This window comes from Cololabis saira, chromosome 2 (genome assembly GCF_033807715.1).
Source record: "Cololabis saira isolate AMF1-May2022 chromosome 2, fColSai1.1, whole genome shotgun sequence".
NCBI lineage: Eukaryota > Metazoa > Chordata > Actinopteri > Beloniformes > Belonidae > Cololabis > Cololabis saira.
The window spans coordinates 5318374-5333182 of NC_084588.1; the positions used below are offsets into that span (position 1 = coordinate 5318374).

A 14809-nucleotide genomic window follows, 5' to 3' on the forward strand; every position below is an offset into this window, starting at 1 on the left:
CGACTGACATTGAACAAACAACGCCTCGCTGCAAAGTTTGCTTGAGGGCTGTTGCTACCAAAGGTAGCAGTACTACTAATTTACTGCAGCACCTCAAACAGAAGCATGCTGCTGAGTGGGAGAAGTGTTGCTCCTCCGAAAAGAACATGACCGCTGGCGGGGCCCGAGCACCGCCACCAAACACAACCTAGCGTCGTGGAGACATTTACCAACTGCATTCCTTATGACAAGAAGGAGCCCGGTGGAAGCGGTCACGGGATGCGGTCGCCAATGTATATTGCAAAAGATATGGTGCCCATTTACACCGTGGAAAAACCGGGGTTTATTCAGCTGATGAAAGTTTTGGACCCGAGGTACGTGCTACCAGGCAGAAAACATTTTTCTGAAGTTGCCTTGCCTCGGCTGTATAACAATACACGCCAAAAAATCGCTACGGAGCTGGAAGGGGTGTCGTTCTACTCGGCAACAACCGATCTGTGGTCCAGCAGAGTGATGCAGCCCTACTTAAGTTTAACGGTGCATTTCGTTAACGACAACTGGGTTCTGCGAAGTGTATGCCTCCAAACGGCTTACTTTCCCGATGAACACAAAGGCGAAATAATTGCTCAGGGGCTAAAAGACGCTTTGAGCTCCTGGAATCTTGCCGAGGACCGACTCACATGTATGACTACGGACAGCGGCACCAACATGATCAAAGCTCTGAAAGAAAATGGGTGGCCCAGCCTTCAGTGCTTTGGACACAGATTGAACTGTGCTATAGGTAAGAATCAACTCAAGTGATATCTATTTCACCATTTGAACACGAACAGCTTAATTAATGCATGATATATTTGATGCATTGTATTAAACCAACATATTTCCTCAAAATTTGCATGATTAATCATATAATGGTATGATTACAGTGTGTGTGTGTGTGTGTGTGTGTGTGTGTGTGTGCTCATGCATACGTGTGTGCACATAATAGAAATACTATAACTAAAACATTTTAAACAATTTAAACTGAAACAAGGAAAGGAAACTAATGGTAAATATACAAAACTATAATAACTCTTGTGTGTATGTGCTTTGTGTACATTAATAAAATGCAGATATGTGAAAAAAGTTTGAATATAGGTTTCCACTAAAATTTGTTTTGCTTGTATATTCTTTATCTCTCAGAGAATGGTGTGAAGGACCCACGGGTCGATCGTGCTGTTGGGGTTTGCAAAAAGGCAGTGTCTGCCTTTTCTTACAGCTGGAAAAAAAGGAAAGAGATGGGTGAAGTGCAGGCCGAGCTTGGTCTACCCACACATCAGCTAGTAACAGAGTCCCCGACCAGATGGGGCTCACGCCAGAAAATGATCGAGAGGTTCCTCGAACAGGAGAAGGCCATAGTCCGTGTCCTGGGTTCGGACAAGAAAAGTCGCCATCTTGTGCCCACTTGGCAAGATCTTGAGGTCTTAGAATCTATAAACAAAGCTGTAAAACCACTCCAAGACTTTACCGACGCACTCTCTGGGGACTTATATGTTAGCGTTTCATGCGTTAAACCGGTGCTCCATTTGTTCAGAACCAGTCTCCTCCAGCGAGAGGAAAAAGACACAGAGCTCACTGCAAAAATAAAAACAAACATAATGCAGTACCTTAACGATAAATACAGCAACACTGTGCAAGATGAACTCTTGGACATGTCCTCACTGATGGACCCAAGGTTCCGTACAACCTACATCGACCCAGAAAAGGTGGAACAAGTCAAAAAAAGAGCAGTCACTGAACTCCTCTCCCTTACTGTTCCTGGTGACAAGAGCACACCCCAGCAGCCCAGTCCAGCTATGCATGTGTGCAAAGAAGAACAGCCTCCGCCCAAGAAAATGACTTTAGCTGCCTTCTTCAAGAAGACTACATCAGTGGCATCTTCCCACCAGTCAGAGACAGTAAAAATAGAGACTGAGCTGACAACATACTTATTGACCCCTGAGGTTGACCCAGAGACCGAGCCACTTGACTGGTGGAAGCGCCACCAACCTAACTTTCCAAGGCTAAGTCATTTGGCAAAGAAATACCTATCGGTCCCAGCTACAAGTGCCCCCTCTGAGAGGGTTTTCAGTGTTGGGGGGGGGCATTGTTACATGCCACCGTGCATGCCTCAAGCCAGAGGTTGTAGACAGGCTTGTCTTCCTGGCTAAAAATGTTTAAAAACAGCAAAGAAGCCCCTCATGCACTACTATTTGATGCTGTTAAATATGCTGTGAATGAAGATGTTTAATTTTGTTTACAGACACTTTTTTACTGCACAAAATATGTTAAGGTAAATGTGACATGTTTGTGTCACTGTCAGTTATAAAAGCTTGAAAAGTTGTTTATAAGGCTACTATTTAATTTTTATTTGATGCAGATGTTTAATTTTCTTTATATGATTCAGGAAATCAAAATAGTGACCAAATACTTTTTGTATATCACAGGCACCTTTTTTTATTATGCAAAACATGTTCAAGTAAAAGTTTTGTTTGCACTTTATTTTATCAACCCAAAAAGAGGTCTTGTAATCTTATGTTTTACTTATTTTTTCATTTAGTTCAAGGGTGCATTGTGTTTGAAACTAGATAAAGCTTACTGAAAAATGACATTTTCACTGTTTACAATGGCAGGCAGGGCTTGCCAATGTTTTTGTTGCCAAATAAAATAAAAACTTGTTTTGAACAATTTATTTGTCATCTGTAAACTGATTTTAAGTATGGGGGGGGAAAAAATCGATTTAAATCGTAAATCGGATTTTTTTTTTAAAAATCAGAGATTTTTTTTTTAGGCCATATCGCCCAGCCCTAAGCCTGGCTGAGAGTGTCACTGTTCAAGCAGAACACTTTTCCTCTGAACTTTAAAGTCCATGACTTTAAACATTTAAAGGGGAGAATGTCTGTGTTTAATATTTTATAAATGTATATAAAGCTAGAATCCTTCATTTACAGTTTTACAACCTCTTTCTACAGTTTTACAACCTCTTTCTAAAAGGCTGGGACACCATGTAAATAAACACACATATATAAGTCATCTATAAAGCTCCGAAACCCATATTTTATGCACAGTAAAACAAAGAAAGAAAAAGAAGGTAGAAAAGTAAGTAAGTAAGATGTTTTTAGATAATAGACACAAAGCAGCACAAAGAAGGTAATTTCAGTGAGCATTTATTTGTTATTGTTTTTACTTAACTCTCCAGGAGAATTTTCATCCATCTTTCTAGGATGATCTTTTTAAACCCAACCATGTTACTGATTTATTAGCAATAAACCGAGTTAGCTGCAGATGCTGCAGATGCTCCTCCAGGTGTTTTCTTTTTAGTACCACTCCTGACTTTTTCTTGTTTAAGGGTGCTTTTACACGTGTCCCGTTTGGAGCAGTTGTTCCCAAACAGGGAGCGTTTCCCCCTAAAGATCGGTTCGTTTGGTATATGTGAACACATATACCAAATTGTCCCTCGGATGTGAGACAAAACAAGCGAGCTGAGATCTCCTAGGAGAGGTGGTCTCGGCTTGCTTCCATTCCAGACCTGGAGCGGTTCGTTTGCAGTGAGAACATAATCCACACAGCACACTGAAACAACTCACTCATAAACTGTGTTGTGCTAGTTACTGAAAAATAGTAACTAGTTACCATTATTAGTTACTTCATTAAAAAGTAACTCAGGGGGCTTCCGGTTGGTGAGCAGATGGAGTAGACGTGTTTCGTGAGTGCTCCCGTGAGTGCCAAACTTTTTAAACCACCAAGCCCTCAAACTTTCAAACTTTTTCCTTTAAAAAGGATTCCCTGTTGCTGTTTTTCTTTTTTTTTGTCTCGAACGAGCCCACTTACCTCCGAGATGGCTTCGAAGAGCGGCAAGTCGGTCAAGAAGGACGACGCTGGCGCTGTCTTAACCCTGGCGGCCATTACCACGTTGCTGGAAGAACACCGAGCTGCCCTGGCCGCCGAGTTCAAAAATACTTTCAGTCAGCTCGACTCCAAACTCGACCAAACGCGGCTCGCGGTCGAGGACCATGGCCAACGTGTTTCGTCCCTTGAACTCGCCACAGAAGACCTCAGCCAGCGAGTTACGGACCTTGAAGGCATCTGCTCGACTCTACGGGATGATAATGCTCGGCTGAAGGCCAAGGTGGTGGATTTGGAAAGCCGGAGCAGAAGGCAGAACATCCGTATCCTGGGCTTACCGGAGTCGACCGAGAGCGGGTCTCCGGCGGCTTTCTTCTCCAAGCTGCTGTGTGAGGTGTTCGGGAACGATACGCTGCCGTCACCGCCAGAAATAGACAGAGCGCACCGCTCGCTCGCCGCCAAGCCGGCTCCGGGACAGAGACCGCGTCCGGTCATCCTCCGCCTTCACCGGTACCAGACGAAAGATATCCTCGTGAGGGAAGCGCGCCGGAGAGGAAAGTTGGAATATCGCGGCCACCCCATCCGGGTCCTGGAGGATTACAGCCCCGAAGTTGCCAGCCAACGAGCGGAATACAGCGGAGTCATGTCGGAGCTCTACCAGCTGGGTTTGAAGCCGGCTCTGCTCTTCCCCGCCCGGCTCCGGCTCACGCTGTCCGGGGGAGCCAGGAAGTGGATCGGCTCCGTGGATGAGGCGCGCAAATTCATCACGAGTCGCAGCAAAGCTTCAAACCCGCCGTAACCGGACTGTTGGAGGCTGTCACGGCTCCGCCTGCAGCCCGGTGCGGCTCACTGACGCTCACGGACTGACTTTTTTTTCTCTCTCTTTTTTTTTACGTGAGTCACATTATTCCTGAGGGGAGGGTGAGTACCCCCGCGACAACCAGTATTTTCTCTGTTGTTAGTTGGACTGCCCCTTTGCAAATATTATTAATTTGCAGTTATTTTTGGCTATTTGAGGGAAGGGGAAAAATAAGTGGTGAAGAGGGAGAGAAAAAAAAACAAAAAAAAAAAAAAAAAAAAAAAGCTTTTCCGATTTACCTATAAGTTTTGTAATAATTGTAAGCTGTTAACCTTACTTTTACGCTGCTTAAGTCGGACGTTTTATATTTTATATTTTTGTACAAATATTTCTGGGCTCATATCGGGACTTACAGGTCAAGATTTGAGAGGGTATTTCTTTTTTTTATTTATATCTACACGTTTTAAGGTGCTAATATGTATACACCCATGATACGGGAGCAAAAGCTATTAGTGTGTAGGATAGGAAGATGCGTTATTGCACTTTGTTTGTTTTGAAGAGCTTGCTGCTTTTTTTTAATTTTTCTATAGCAGCTGTCTTAGTTGGGGTGGGTGGGTCGGGGGGATATGTCACTGCCAGAAACTTTGCATTAACTCTTTTCAACTCATTACTTAATGTGGGTCACATTCAACCTCCTTTCCGTTTTCTTTTTTTTTTGCCTAGGTCATTGTGCACACCTAATTTTTCTTCTTAGATATTATGAGTAGATACTTGAAGTTGGTGAGCTGGAATGTTAAGGGTCTGAATCACCCTGTTAAGAGGAAAAGGATCTTCTCACATCTAAAACACCTTAAAACAGAAATGGCCTTTCTACAAGAAACTCATATTCGCAGTTCTGATAATAGCCGCCTGTTCCCGAGGTGGTCAGGGCAGAGATTTCACTCCTCCTTTCAAGCTAAGGCCCGAGGAGTTTCAGTTCTGATCAGTCAGGATGTTTCATTTGAGCAGCACAATGTCATTTCTGACAAGTTTGGTCGCTACGTGATCGTTTCTGGGAAATTATTCAATACATTGGTCGTACTTGTGAACGTTTATGCCCCTAATTCAGATGATGCAGTCTTTTTTGAACGACTGTTTTCACTGCTCCCTGACCTTAATACATATTCTCTCATACTGGGTGGTGATTTTAATTGCTGGCTCGACCCAGTCCTAGAACGATCCTCTACCAACCCCGGCACAGCAAGTAAGTCAGCCCGTCTTATTCAGGCGTTCCTTTCTGACTACGGTGTTTGTGATGTGTGGCGTTCTTTACATCCATGTGACAGAGAATACTCCTTTTTCTCACAAGTGCACCACACATACTCGAGGATTGATTATTTTTTTATTGATAATCAACTGATTCCCCTGGTTCATTCCTGTGCTTATCAGAGCATTGTCATTTCCGACCACGCTCCTGTGGTTCTAACCATGTCCCTTCCTGACCTACCTCAGAGAGACAGACAGTGGCGATTCAATTCAACTCTGCTGTCGGACACAAATTTTGTTAAATCAATGGAAACGGAAATAGCCTTTTTCCTATCCACGAATATGACTCCAGGAATGTCTAACTGTCTGGGATTCCCTCAAGGCTTATCTCCGGGGACAGATTATATCCTACACTGCTAGGGTGAGGCAAAAATCTTATAGGGAGCGATCAGACCTTGCCCGCCAAATCAAAGAGGTCGATGAAGAATATTCTCGGACTAAATCCCCAGATCTTTAAAAAAAGCGGCTAGAACTTAAAACTAAATTTGACCTGCTTACCACTCACCCAATTGAACAGTCACTTCTGAAAAGTAAAACCAGGTTTTATGTTTATGAAGACAAATCTGACAAATTATTAGCCAACCAACTTAAAGGCTCTAAGGCTAAACAAAATATTTCTAAGATTCGATTACCAAATGGCCATGTAACTACAGACCACTTACTCATAAATGAAGCATTCAGGGACTTTTATACCCAGCTATACACCTCGGAATCTCAGACTGATCGAGATGAGATTGCAGACTTTTTAAATAGTCTTAGTATTCCCAGTCTTTCACCAGATCTAAGGAAGACATTAGAAGAACCGATATCCCTGATGGAAATTACTCGAGCCATTTCTTCACTGCAGTCGGGTAAATGTCCTGGCCCTGATGGCTTCCCGGCGGAATTTCTAAAGAAATTTTCTACTCTGCTTTCCCCATTGCTATCTACAGTTCTTTCAGAATCCTTCAGCCACGGTTCCCTCCCTCCTTCTTTTTCGGAGGCCTGCATCACCCTCATAGCTAAAAAAGGGAAGGATCCTACTGAATGCGCCTCCTACAGGCCCATCTCCCTCTTAAACACAGATGCTAAAATCCTAGCTAGCGTCCTAGCCCATAGGCTGGAGAATGCCCTCCCCACAATTATATCTGAAGACCAAACTGGCTTCATTAAAGGTAGGCAGTCTTACTTCAACACAAGGCGACTGTTCAATATTATCTACTCTGCCTCTGAGGCTATCCCTGAATGCGTTGTCTCTCTGGATGCGGACAAAGCATTTGATCGCGTCCAATGGGATTATCTCTTTGCTGTGCTGGACAGGTTTGGTTTTGGTCCGAACTTTGCTCTGTGGATTAAACTTCTCTATTTACACCCAACAGCCTCAATTCGTACTAACTCTCAACGGTCAAAACCATTTAATCTGCATCGTGGAACCCGTCAGGGGTGCCCCCTTAGTCCCATGCTTTTTGACATGGCTATCGAACCGCTTGCCACAGCGCTCCGATCTTGTGAGGATGTGTCCGGTATCTGGAGAGGTGGCAGGGAACATAAGGTTTCGCTTTATGCCGATGACCTCTTGCTTTTCATCTCTCACCCTCTGGCCTCATTACCCCCTGCGCTGTCACTTCTCAGTCAGTTTGGGAAACTCTCAGGCTATAAACTGAATCTCAGCAAAAGTGAGCTTTTCCCTACCAATCTCGAATCGCATGCTTTAGACCTTTCCAATTTTCCCTTTAAAATCGTAAATGACAAATTCTCCTATTTAGGCATATCTGTGACAAGGAAACACAAAGACCTGCTCCAAGAGAATCTTATCTCATTGTTAAATGAGACCAAACAAACCCTTACACAATGGTCACCCCTGTCAATGTCTCTTGTGGGTCGCATCAATTCAGTTAAAATGACCATTTTACCTAAATTTTTGTACCTTTTCCAGACCTTACCACTCTTTATTCCTGGTTCTTTTTTTCAGTCCCTTGACTCAGTTATATCTTCATACCTATGGCGGGGTAAACGGCCACGTTTGAACAAAACTCACCTTCAAAAAATTAAGTCTGCAGGTGGTCTGGCCCTCCCAAACTTTCGTTATTATTATTGGGCTGCTAACCTGCGCTGCCTTGCATTCTGGTCCTTCTACTGCGACGGCGCTGACCGCCCTGACTGGGTGGCGATGGAGTTACATCCAACTGATGACCTGTCAATTCCTGCCCTACTCGGCTCCTCACTTCCACTTCCTTCACTTAAATCAATCAAAAACCCAGTGGTTAAACATTCTCTTAGAATTTGGGCCCAATTTAGGAAGTTTTTTGGTTTTCACAGCTTCTCTCTTCTTAGCCCCATTGCATCAAATCACTCTTTCAAACCATCCCTTGAGGACCCCACCTTCCAGGAATGGCACAGGAGGGGTATGAATCGTTTTAGAGATATGTTCATAGACGGCACCGTGGCATCTTTTGAGCAGTTAAGTAGTAAATTCAGCCTTCCAAAATCACATTTCTTTAGGTATCTTCAGGCTAGACATTTTGTTCTTTCCCAGACACCCAGCCCTGGTGCATCGATAGGCTTGACCACAGTTGACAAAGTTCTTGCCACAGACCCATTCAAAAAGGGGCTCATTTCGTCTTTCTATGGCATGTTGCTGGATCTTAGGAGTGCCCCTACAGATAAACTCAAAGCAGCATGGGAGCAGGACTTAGGGCTTCCCTTATCAGAGGATACCTGGGAGTCCATACTCAAACTGGTTAATACAACCTCCCTGTGCGCACGTCACTGCTTAATTCAGTTTAAAGTGGTACACAGGGCTCATATTTCCAAAGCAAAGTTATCCTCCATGTACCCAGATATTAGTCCATACTGTGTAAGATGTAAAGTAGCAGAAGCCTCTCTCATCCACATGTACTGGTCCTGCCCATGTCTAAACAAGTACTGGATGGAAGTATTTCATACTCTCTCTCTGGTGCTTAAAATCAGATTAGAACCAAACCCACTGACTGCCCTGTTTGGGGTCATGGAGGGAGGAAGGAAGTTAACCACTGCACAGGGGCACACTTTGTCTTTTGCCTCCCTTTTGGCTCGTCGGGCAATTCTGTTCAGGTGGAAGGATCCCTTCCCTCCTACTCGTGCACAATGGCTGGAAGACATCATGTCCTGCTTAAAACTGGAGAAAATTAGATACTCGCTTCAGCAATCAAATAAGTTCCAGAAAGTGTGGGGACCTTTTCTAGAAGCATTCCAGACCCTGTGAACTATACTTCATATTTCTTTTGTATTCCTAGTGCAGGCTTTTGATGTTAGAGTGACCTCATATTGTGATTAGTAATCTGGCAGTGACAGGGGAGGGATTAGTTTGGTCTGTAGTTTGTTTTTGTTACTATTTTATATTTTTTCATACTGTTTAATTGTTTTTTATATTTTGTACACTGGTGTATGCTATGATTAACATGCCCATGCCTACTCAAAATATTTGTAATTGACATGCAGCATTTCACCTTTTTTACTTTGTGAAAATTTCAATAAAAAGATCTTGAATTAAAAAAAAAGTAACTCAGTTACTTAAATTAAAACAATTTTTTAAATGCTCCCATTAATCCCCTCTAGCCTTCATTTCAGCAGGTACTGTATGGATTTGCATTGTGCATCGTGTTCTGTATTCTGATTGGCTAAACAGTTTCCGCGCTTTTTCACTTCCTGTGTCAATAACGTTGGTTGCTTAACAACAAGCTGAGAACGGCCAATGAGCTTCAGCAGCAGCTCAAGAACGGGATTCTTTGATGAATCGTTCATTACAGTCTCAGATATAATCCATGGTGGCATGTCCGTTTAGAAGAATCTTTTTGCCCAGAAGAAAAAAGAGCGACAACAACGACCCATAACTATTTTCTTCGGGATGCAGCGGCTCAGAAGAGCAGTGAAATACGCGTGAGGTGGTGCTGATCTCCGCAATTTGAAGCCTTCTATAATAATTATAAAAAGAATTTCACTTATCACGGATTCTTTTTGGAACGTAACCCCCGCAAAACCAGGGATTACTGTAATGACAATATCTCCACGTTGCGAAACTCACCTTGCTCTCTTGGCTCATGACCGTCATGTTTTTGAATGCACACACACTACGTTTCCTCTGGTCTCTGGGGAAAAAAAGCTTGACTGTAGCCAGAAATAACGGAGTAACGCACCGCTTGGTAACGGTAATTGCATTACTGAATTTAAAAAGTAAATTAGTTACCGCAAAACTAACGGTGTTACTGTAATGGGTTACTAAATAACGCGTTAGTCCCAACACTGGTCATAAGCTGCTTTCACATAGAGCGCGGTTTGCACCGCGCCCACCGCCGGGTAGGGCGCAGAGTCAGTGCAGAACCTCCACCACCTTCTCTCCTCTTGGACACAACTTTCCCTTTTCTCCCATCTCTCCTATTGGACGCGCCGAGATGACGTAACAGCGCGGCACGGTGAAATTAAAAATTTTTCAATTTGGGCAGACAGGGGCGGCGCAAATGCTGCGGCAGGCGCCCTCTCACGTGCAGAGCAGTCCGCTCTTGCGCTGCGGTAGCACACGCAATGAATGGGATCGGCTATGTGAAAGGGGTTATAACCATTGTTGTTTATCCCGGGGTACGGAAGAGGAAACTCCTTCAGCGTTCATTTCTGACCAATGAGAGAACAGTTGGTTCATGGCATTTGTTAACAGCTTTGAACCGCTACAGACGGTTACCTTGTGAACACAAACGCCACAAACGAAAAACGATTCGCCTCGCCTAAATCGTATCGATTTAGCCCCTGAATCTGAACAAAACAAACAGGCCACAGGTCTGAAAGCAGCCTAAAGGCTGAGTTATGGTTCTGCGTCAAAACGACGTTGTTCCTACGGCGTGTGGTGCGCGTCCACGCGTACCACACGCCGTCACTGACGCCGTCACTGACGCCGTCACTGACGCCGTCACTGACCTGCACCTCCCGAAAATTGTAACTACGCGTCAAGGCGACGCAGACCAAACGCAGACGATAGGGCTGTGATTGGTTTGCTTGGTAGCAACGCATTTCCGGTTTCTGGTTTGAAGTAGTCGTGAACTTTCAGCGCTCTTTTCTTCGTGTATGTGTGATTTTTTTGTTTTGTTTTGTTTTTTTGCACAATATTTGTCCTTATCTCTTTCATTTACTGTGACCGGAAAAGTCGGATAAACCATTCAGGAAAAGATCACGGTGTCGGCGTAGGCATGGCGTCGATTTGACGCAGAACAATAACTCAGGCTTTAGTCAACGTTTTAGACATGTTGCTGGCATCAAATTTAACACAAGCTAATATTTTTCAATGAAATCGAAAACCTGTATTACTGACACTTGAACCCCGTCCAGGTTGTGGACCTGAGCCACGACGTCCGGAAGATCAAGACCCTGACGGGCGACCACGGAGAGCATTTCAACCGCATCGTGACGGAGGTGGAGACGCTGGGACAGGACTGTGAGCTGTGTGGGCGGGTGGAGCAGGAGCTTCACAGGATCAGGAATCATTCCCAGGAGGCACTGGGGCAAATGCAGAGCCACATCAACAGGATCCAGAGCCGACTGGACTTGGAGACGGGCAGCTGCTCGCACAGCTGCTCAGTCCTGCGAGACGAGGTCCAGGTCATGCTGGAGAGCTTCCAGAAGTGTATGGGCCAGTGCCGGACCGGTCCCGGACTGATACCAGGTCAGAGTCGTTAGTGACTACGTTTCCATGCAGTCTATAACCCTTTTCTAACCGGAATATTAGCAATAACCCGGTTGCGCACGGCCATGTAAAAACCAATAACCCATTTGAATAACCGGAATTTGCTCATATTCTGGTTTTTAAAAACCCCAATGACCCCTGGGTTACTCCTTTTAAAACCCAAATATTTGGTCATGTAAACGCCAAACGGAATATCCCCATCAAACGGAACATGAATTTGTTTTCTGCACATGCTCTGTTCACAAGGAATCCTGGTCTTTTGAGTCCAGGAAGTTCTTCTAAACACGGAGAAACCAAGACCAGGAGGAGACTAATCACTTCATAAATGTAATGAAGGATATGAACATTTCTGCATTTGTAGACGGTAGAAAGTACCGGGATAGAAGATTTACAAGAAGGAGAGAGAAAAGTTGCGCGAAGCAGCATTTGTTTTGAATTTGGATACAGGAAGAAGAAGTGGAAATGACGGGAATTGCGTCATCACGTTCTCCGTGCGTCGCTGGTTTGATCCAGATATCCCATATGATTAATTACCATGTAAACGGAATATTCAGAATGTTTCAGTAACCGGAATATTAGCAATAACCCCAATTTTGACTGCATGTAAACGTAGTCCAACACCAATAACCCCTTTGAATAACCGGAATGTGCTCATATTCTGGTTTTTAAAAACCGGAATATGACCCCTGGGTTACTCCTTTTATAACCCAAATATTTAGTCATGTATAGGCTAACGGGATATCCCCATCAAAAGGAACAGGAATTTGTTTTCTGCGGACTTTCTTTTCGCAAGGAATCTTGGTCTTTTGAGTCCAGGGTGACATGCGGAACATACGGAAATTCTCACACCAGTCGGCGTCGGTGAACTCCATCATTACGACCCGTTCCCACCAATCCTGACTGTGCACCTTCATCCAACACTGCAAAAACTCAAAATCTTACCAGGAATATTTGTCTTATTTCTAGTCTCATTTTTAGTTAAAAAAAAATCTCATTACACTTAAAACAAGAAATAACTTATTTGACAATTTTCACCTTTTTCAAGTAAATTTTCACTCTTAGCAAAAAAATCTTGTTCCACTGGCAGATTTCTCTACTTATTTCAAGTGAAAATCTACTTCAAACAGGTGAAAATTGTTGTTTTTTTCCAGTGATGAGTCTTGTTTTAAGTGTAAGAGATTTTTTGGCTAAAAATTTGATATTTTAACTACCGTTTTTTTCCGCACTATAAGGCGCACGTAAAAGCCTTTAATTTTCTCAAAAACCGGCAGTGCACCTTATATATGATCATTACGGTAATTTCTGTTACTGTAGTCAGGGGGATTGTGGGTAATGTAGTTGGTGTTGCCAAAGTAACGGCGCTAAAGACGTCAGGAATCGTCACAGACGTTCAAGACAACAGCAGCAACGCTGACTCACATAATGGCGACTGTGACGAGACGGAGCAAAGCTGGTTTTTATTTTGTTAATAAAGTTTGACATACGGTACTTTTTAGTGCACCTTATAATGCGGTGCGCCTTATATATGGAAAAAGTTTTAAAATACGTCATACATTGAAGGTGTGCCTTATAATGCGGTGCACCTTATGGTGCGGAAAATACCGTAGAAATAAGACAAATATTCTTGTTAAGATGTTGAGTTTTTGCAGTGAAAGTGTCCGGGCTGCTCTGGTGGAAACGGGTAGCATGGATATGGACGGCACAGCTCCGGCTCCATTTGCCATTTCTTCACGTTCTCGCCTTCCATTAATGAAGAAGGAGACGAGGAACAGTGTTAGTCCTGGTGGGTCAGTACCAGCAGCAAAACGCAAAAGAAGGCGATTCTACTGGGCTGTTCATTATCCGCCGTGCTGCTGTTATTGTTGTTTTGGATTTGGATACAGGAAGAAGAAGATGAAATGACGGGAATTGCGTCATCACGTTCTCCGTGCGTCGCTGGTTTGATCCAGATATCCTGAATGATTCATTACCATGTAAACAGGGATAACCCTGTTTGCTCACGCATGGAAACAGATTATTCCCAATGTTTCAGTAACCGAATATTGACCTTAACCCCAATTCAAAAACTCAAAATCTTAACAAGAATATTTGTCTTATTTCTAGTTAAAATGTCTCATCTTTAGTCAAAAAATCTCATTACACTTAAAATAAGAATCATTAACAGAAAAATAAAGTAAAAAAAAACAATGGAACAAGATTTATCTTCTCATTACAAACAAAAAAATCTTGTTCCACTGGCAGATTGTTCTACTTATTTTAAGTGAAAATTTACTTGAAACAGGTGAAAATTGTCAAATAACAAGTTATTCTTCTGGTAATGACTCTTGTTTTAAGTCATTGATCACCTCTTTGTTGTGTCATTTCTGGGATTTTGTTGTCTCTTATGGTTGACAAGCTGTGAAAAGTTTCAGTTAAGAGCTTGTGATAAAGTTGTATTCAAATCCTTTCACCAGGTGCTGGTTCCGGCGGTTCCGGCGGTGCTGGTTCTGGTGGTGCTGGTGGTGCTAGTGCTGGTGGTGCTGGTTCTGGTGGTGCTGGTTCTGGTGGTGCTGGTTCTGGTGGTGCTGGTGGTGTTGGTTCTGGTGGTTCTGGTGGTGCTGGTGGTGCTGGTTCTGGGTCTGGTTCCAGTGACCCCCGCCCCAGCTTGGATGCGGAGAAGCCTCTGGATGGCCACAGTGTAATCGGAGGTTCCATCAGCAACAACCACGTGAAGAGTCTGCAGAACCAGCTGTCCGAGCTCCTGCTCACCTTCAACTCCGTCAACGACACCCTGCGGGGTCTGGAACACAGCGTGCACAAGCACGACAGCGTCATCACCGACCTCGGTGAGTCCACCGCTCCCCCGCTCAGCTCACACCAGGGATCAGCAACCCGCGGCTCTACAGCCACATGCAGCTCTAGAGCGCTGCCCTAGTGGCTCCTGGAGCTTTTTCAAAAATGTTTGACCTTTTTTTACTTTTTTTCATTCTTTTTTTTCTCTTTTTTTTCCTTTTTTTAATCTTCTGTTTTCTTTTTTTTCTTCTTTTTTCCTTTTTTCTCTTTTTTTCTTCCTTTTTCCTTTCCTTTTTAATCTCGACATTTCGACTTTTTTCTCGACATTTTGACTTTTTTCTCGAGATTGTACTTCAACATTAATCTCGACATTTCAACTTTTTTCTCTATATTTTGCCATTTGC

At 43.6% G+C, this 14809-nt stretch overlaps 1 protein-coding gene and 1 pseudogene across 1 annotated transcript; both read left to right on the top strand.

Annotated features, from left to right (window-relative positions):
- LOC133418944 (EMILIN-1-A-like) overlaps nucleotides 1–14809 on the top strand; it is a 56282-nt pseudogene that overhangs the window by 28943 nt on the left and 12530 nt on the right.
- Nucleotides 474–2649, top strand: LOC133457467 (zinc finger BED domain-containing protein 4-like). The gene is made up of 2 exons (XM_061736786.1): nucleotides 474–760; nucleotides 1159–2649. Exons 1-2 carry the CDS (start codon nucleotides 493–495, stop codon nucleotides 2163–2165), a joined length of 1275 nt encoding a protein of 424 aa, XP_061592770.1. The 5' UTR covers nucleotides 474–492; the 3' UTR covers nucleotides 2166–2649.

Coding starts and splice junctions, on each gene's coding strand:
- LOC133457467 (XM_061736786.1), top strand. CDS start 493: ATGCAGCCCTACTTAAGTTTAACGGTGCATTTCGTTAACGACAACTGG. Junction 761..1,158: donor CAGATTGAACTGTGCTATAG/GTAAGAATCAAC, acceptor TTTATCTCTCAG/AGAATGGTGTGAAGGACCCA.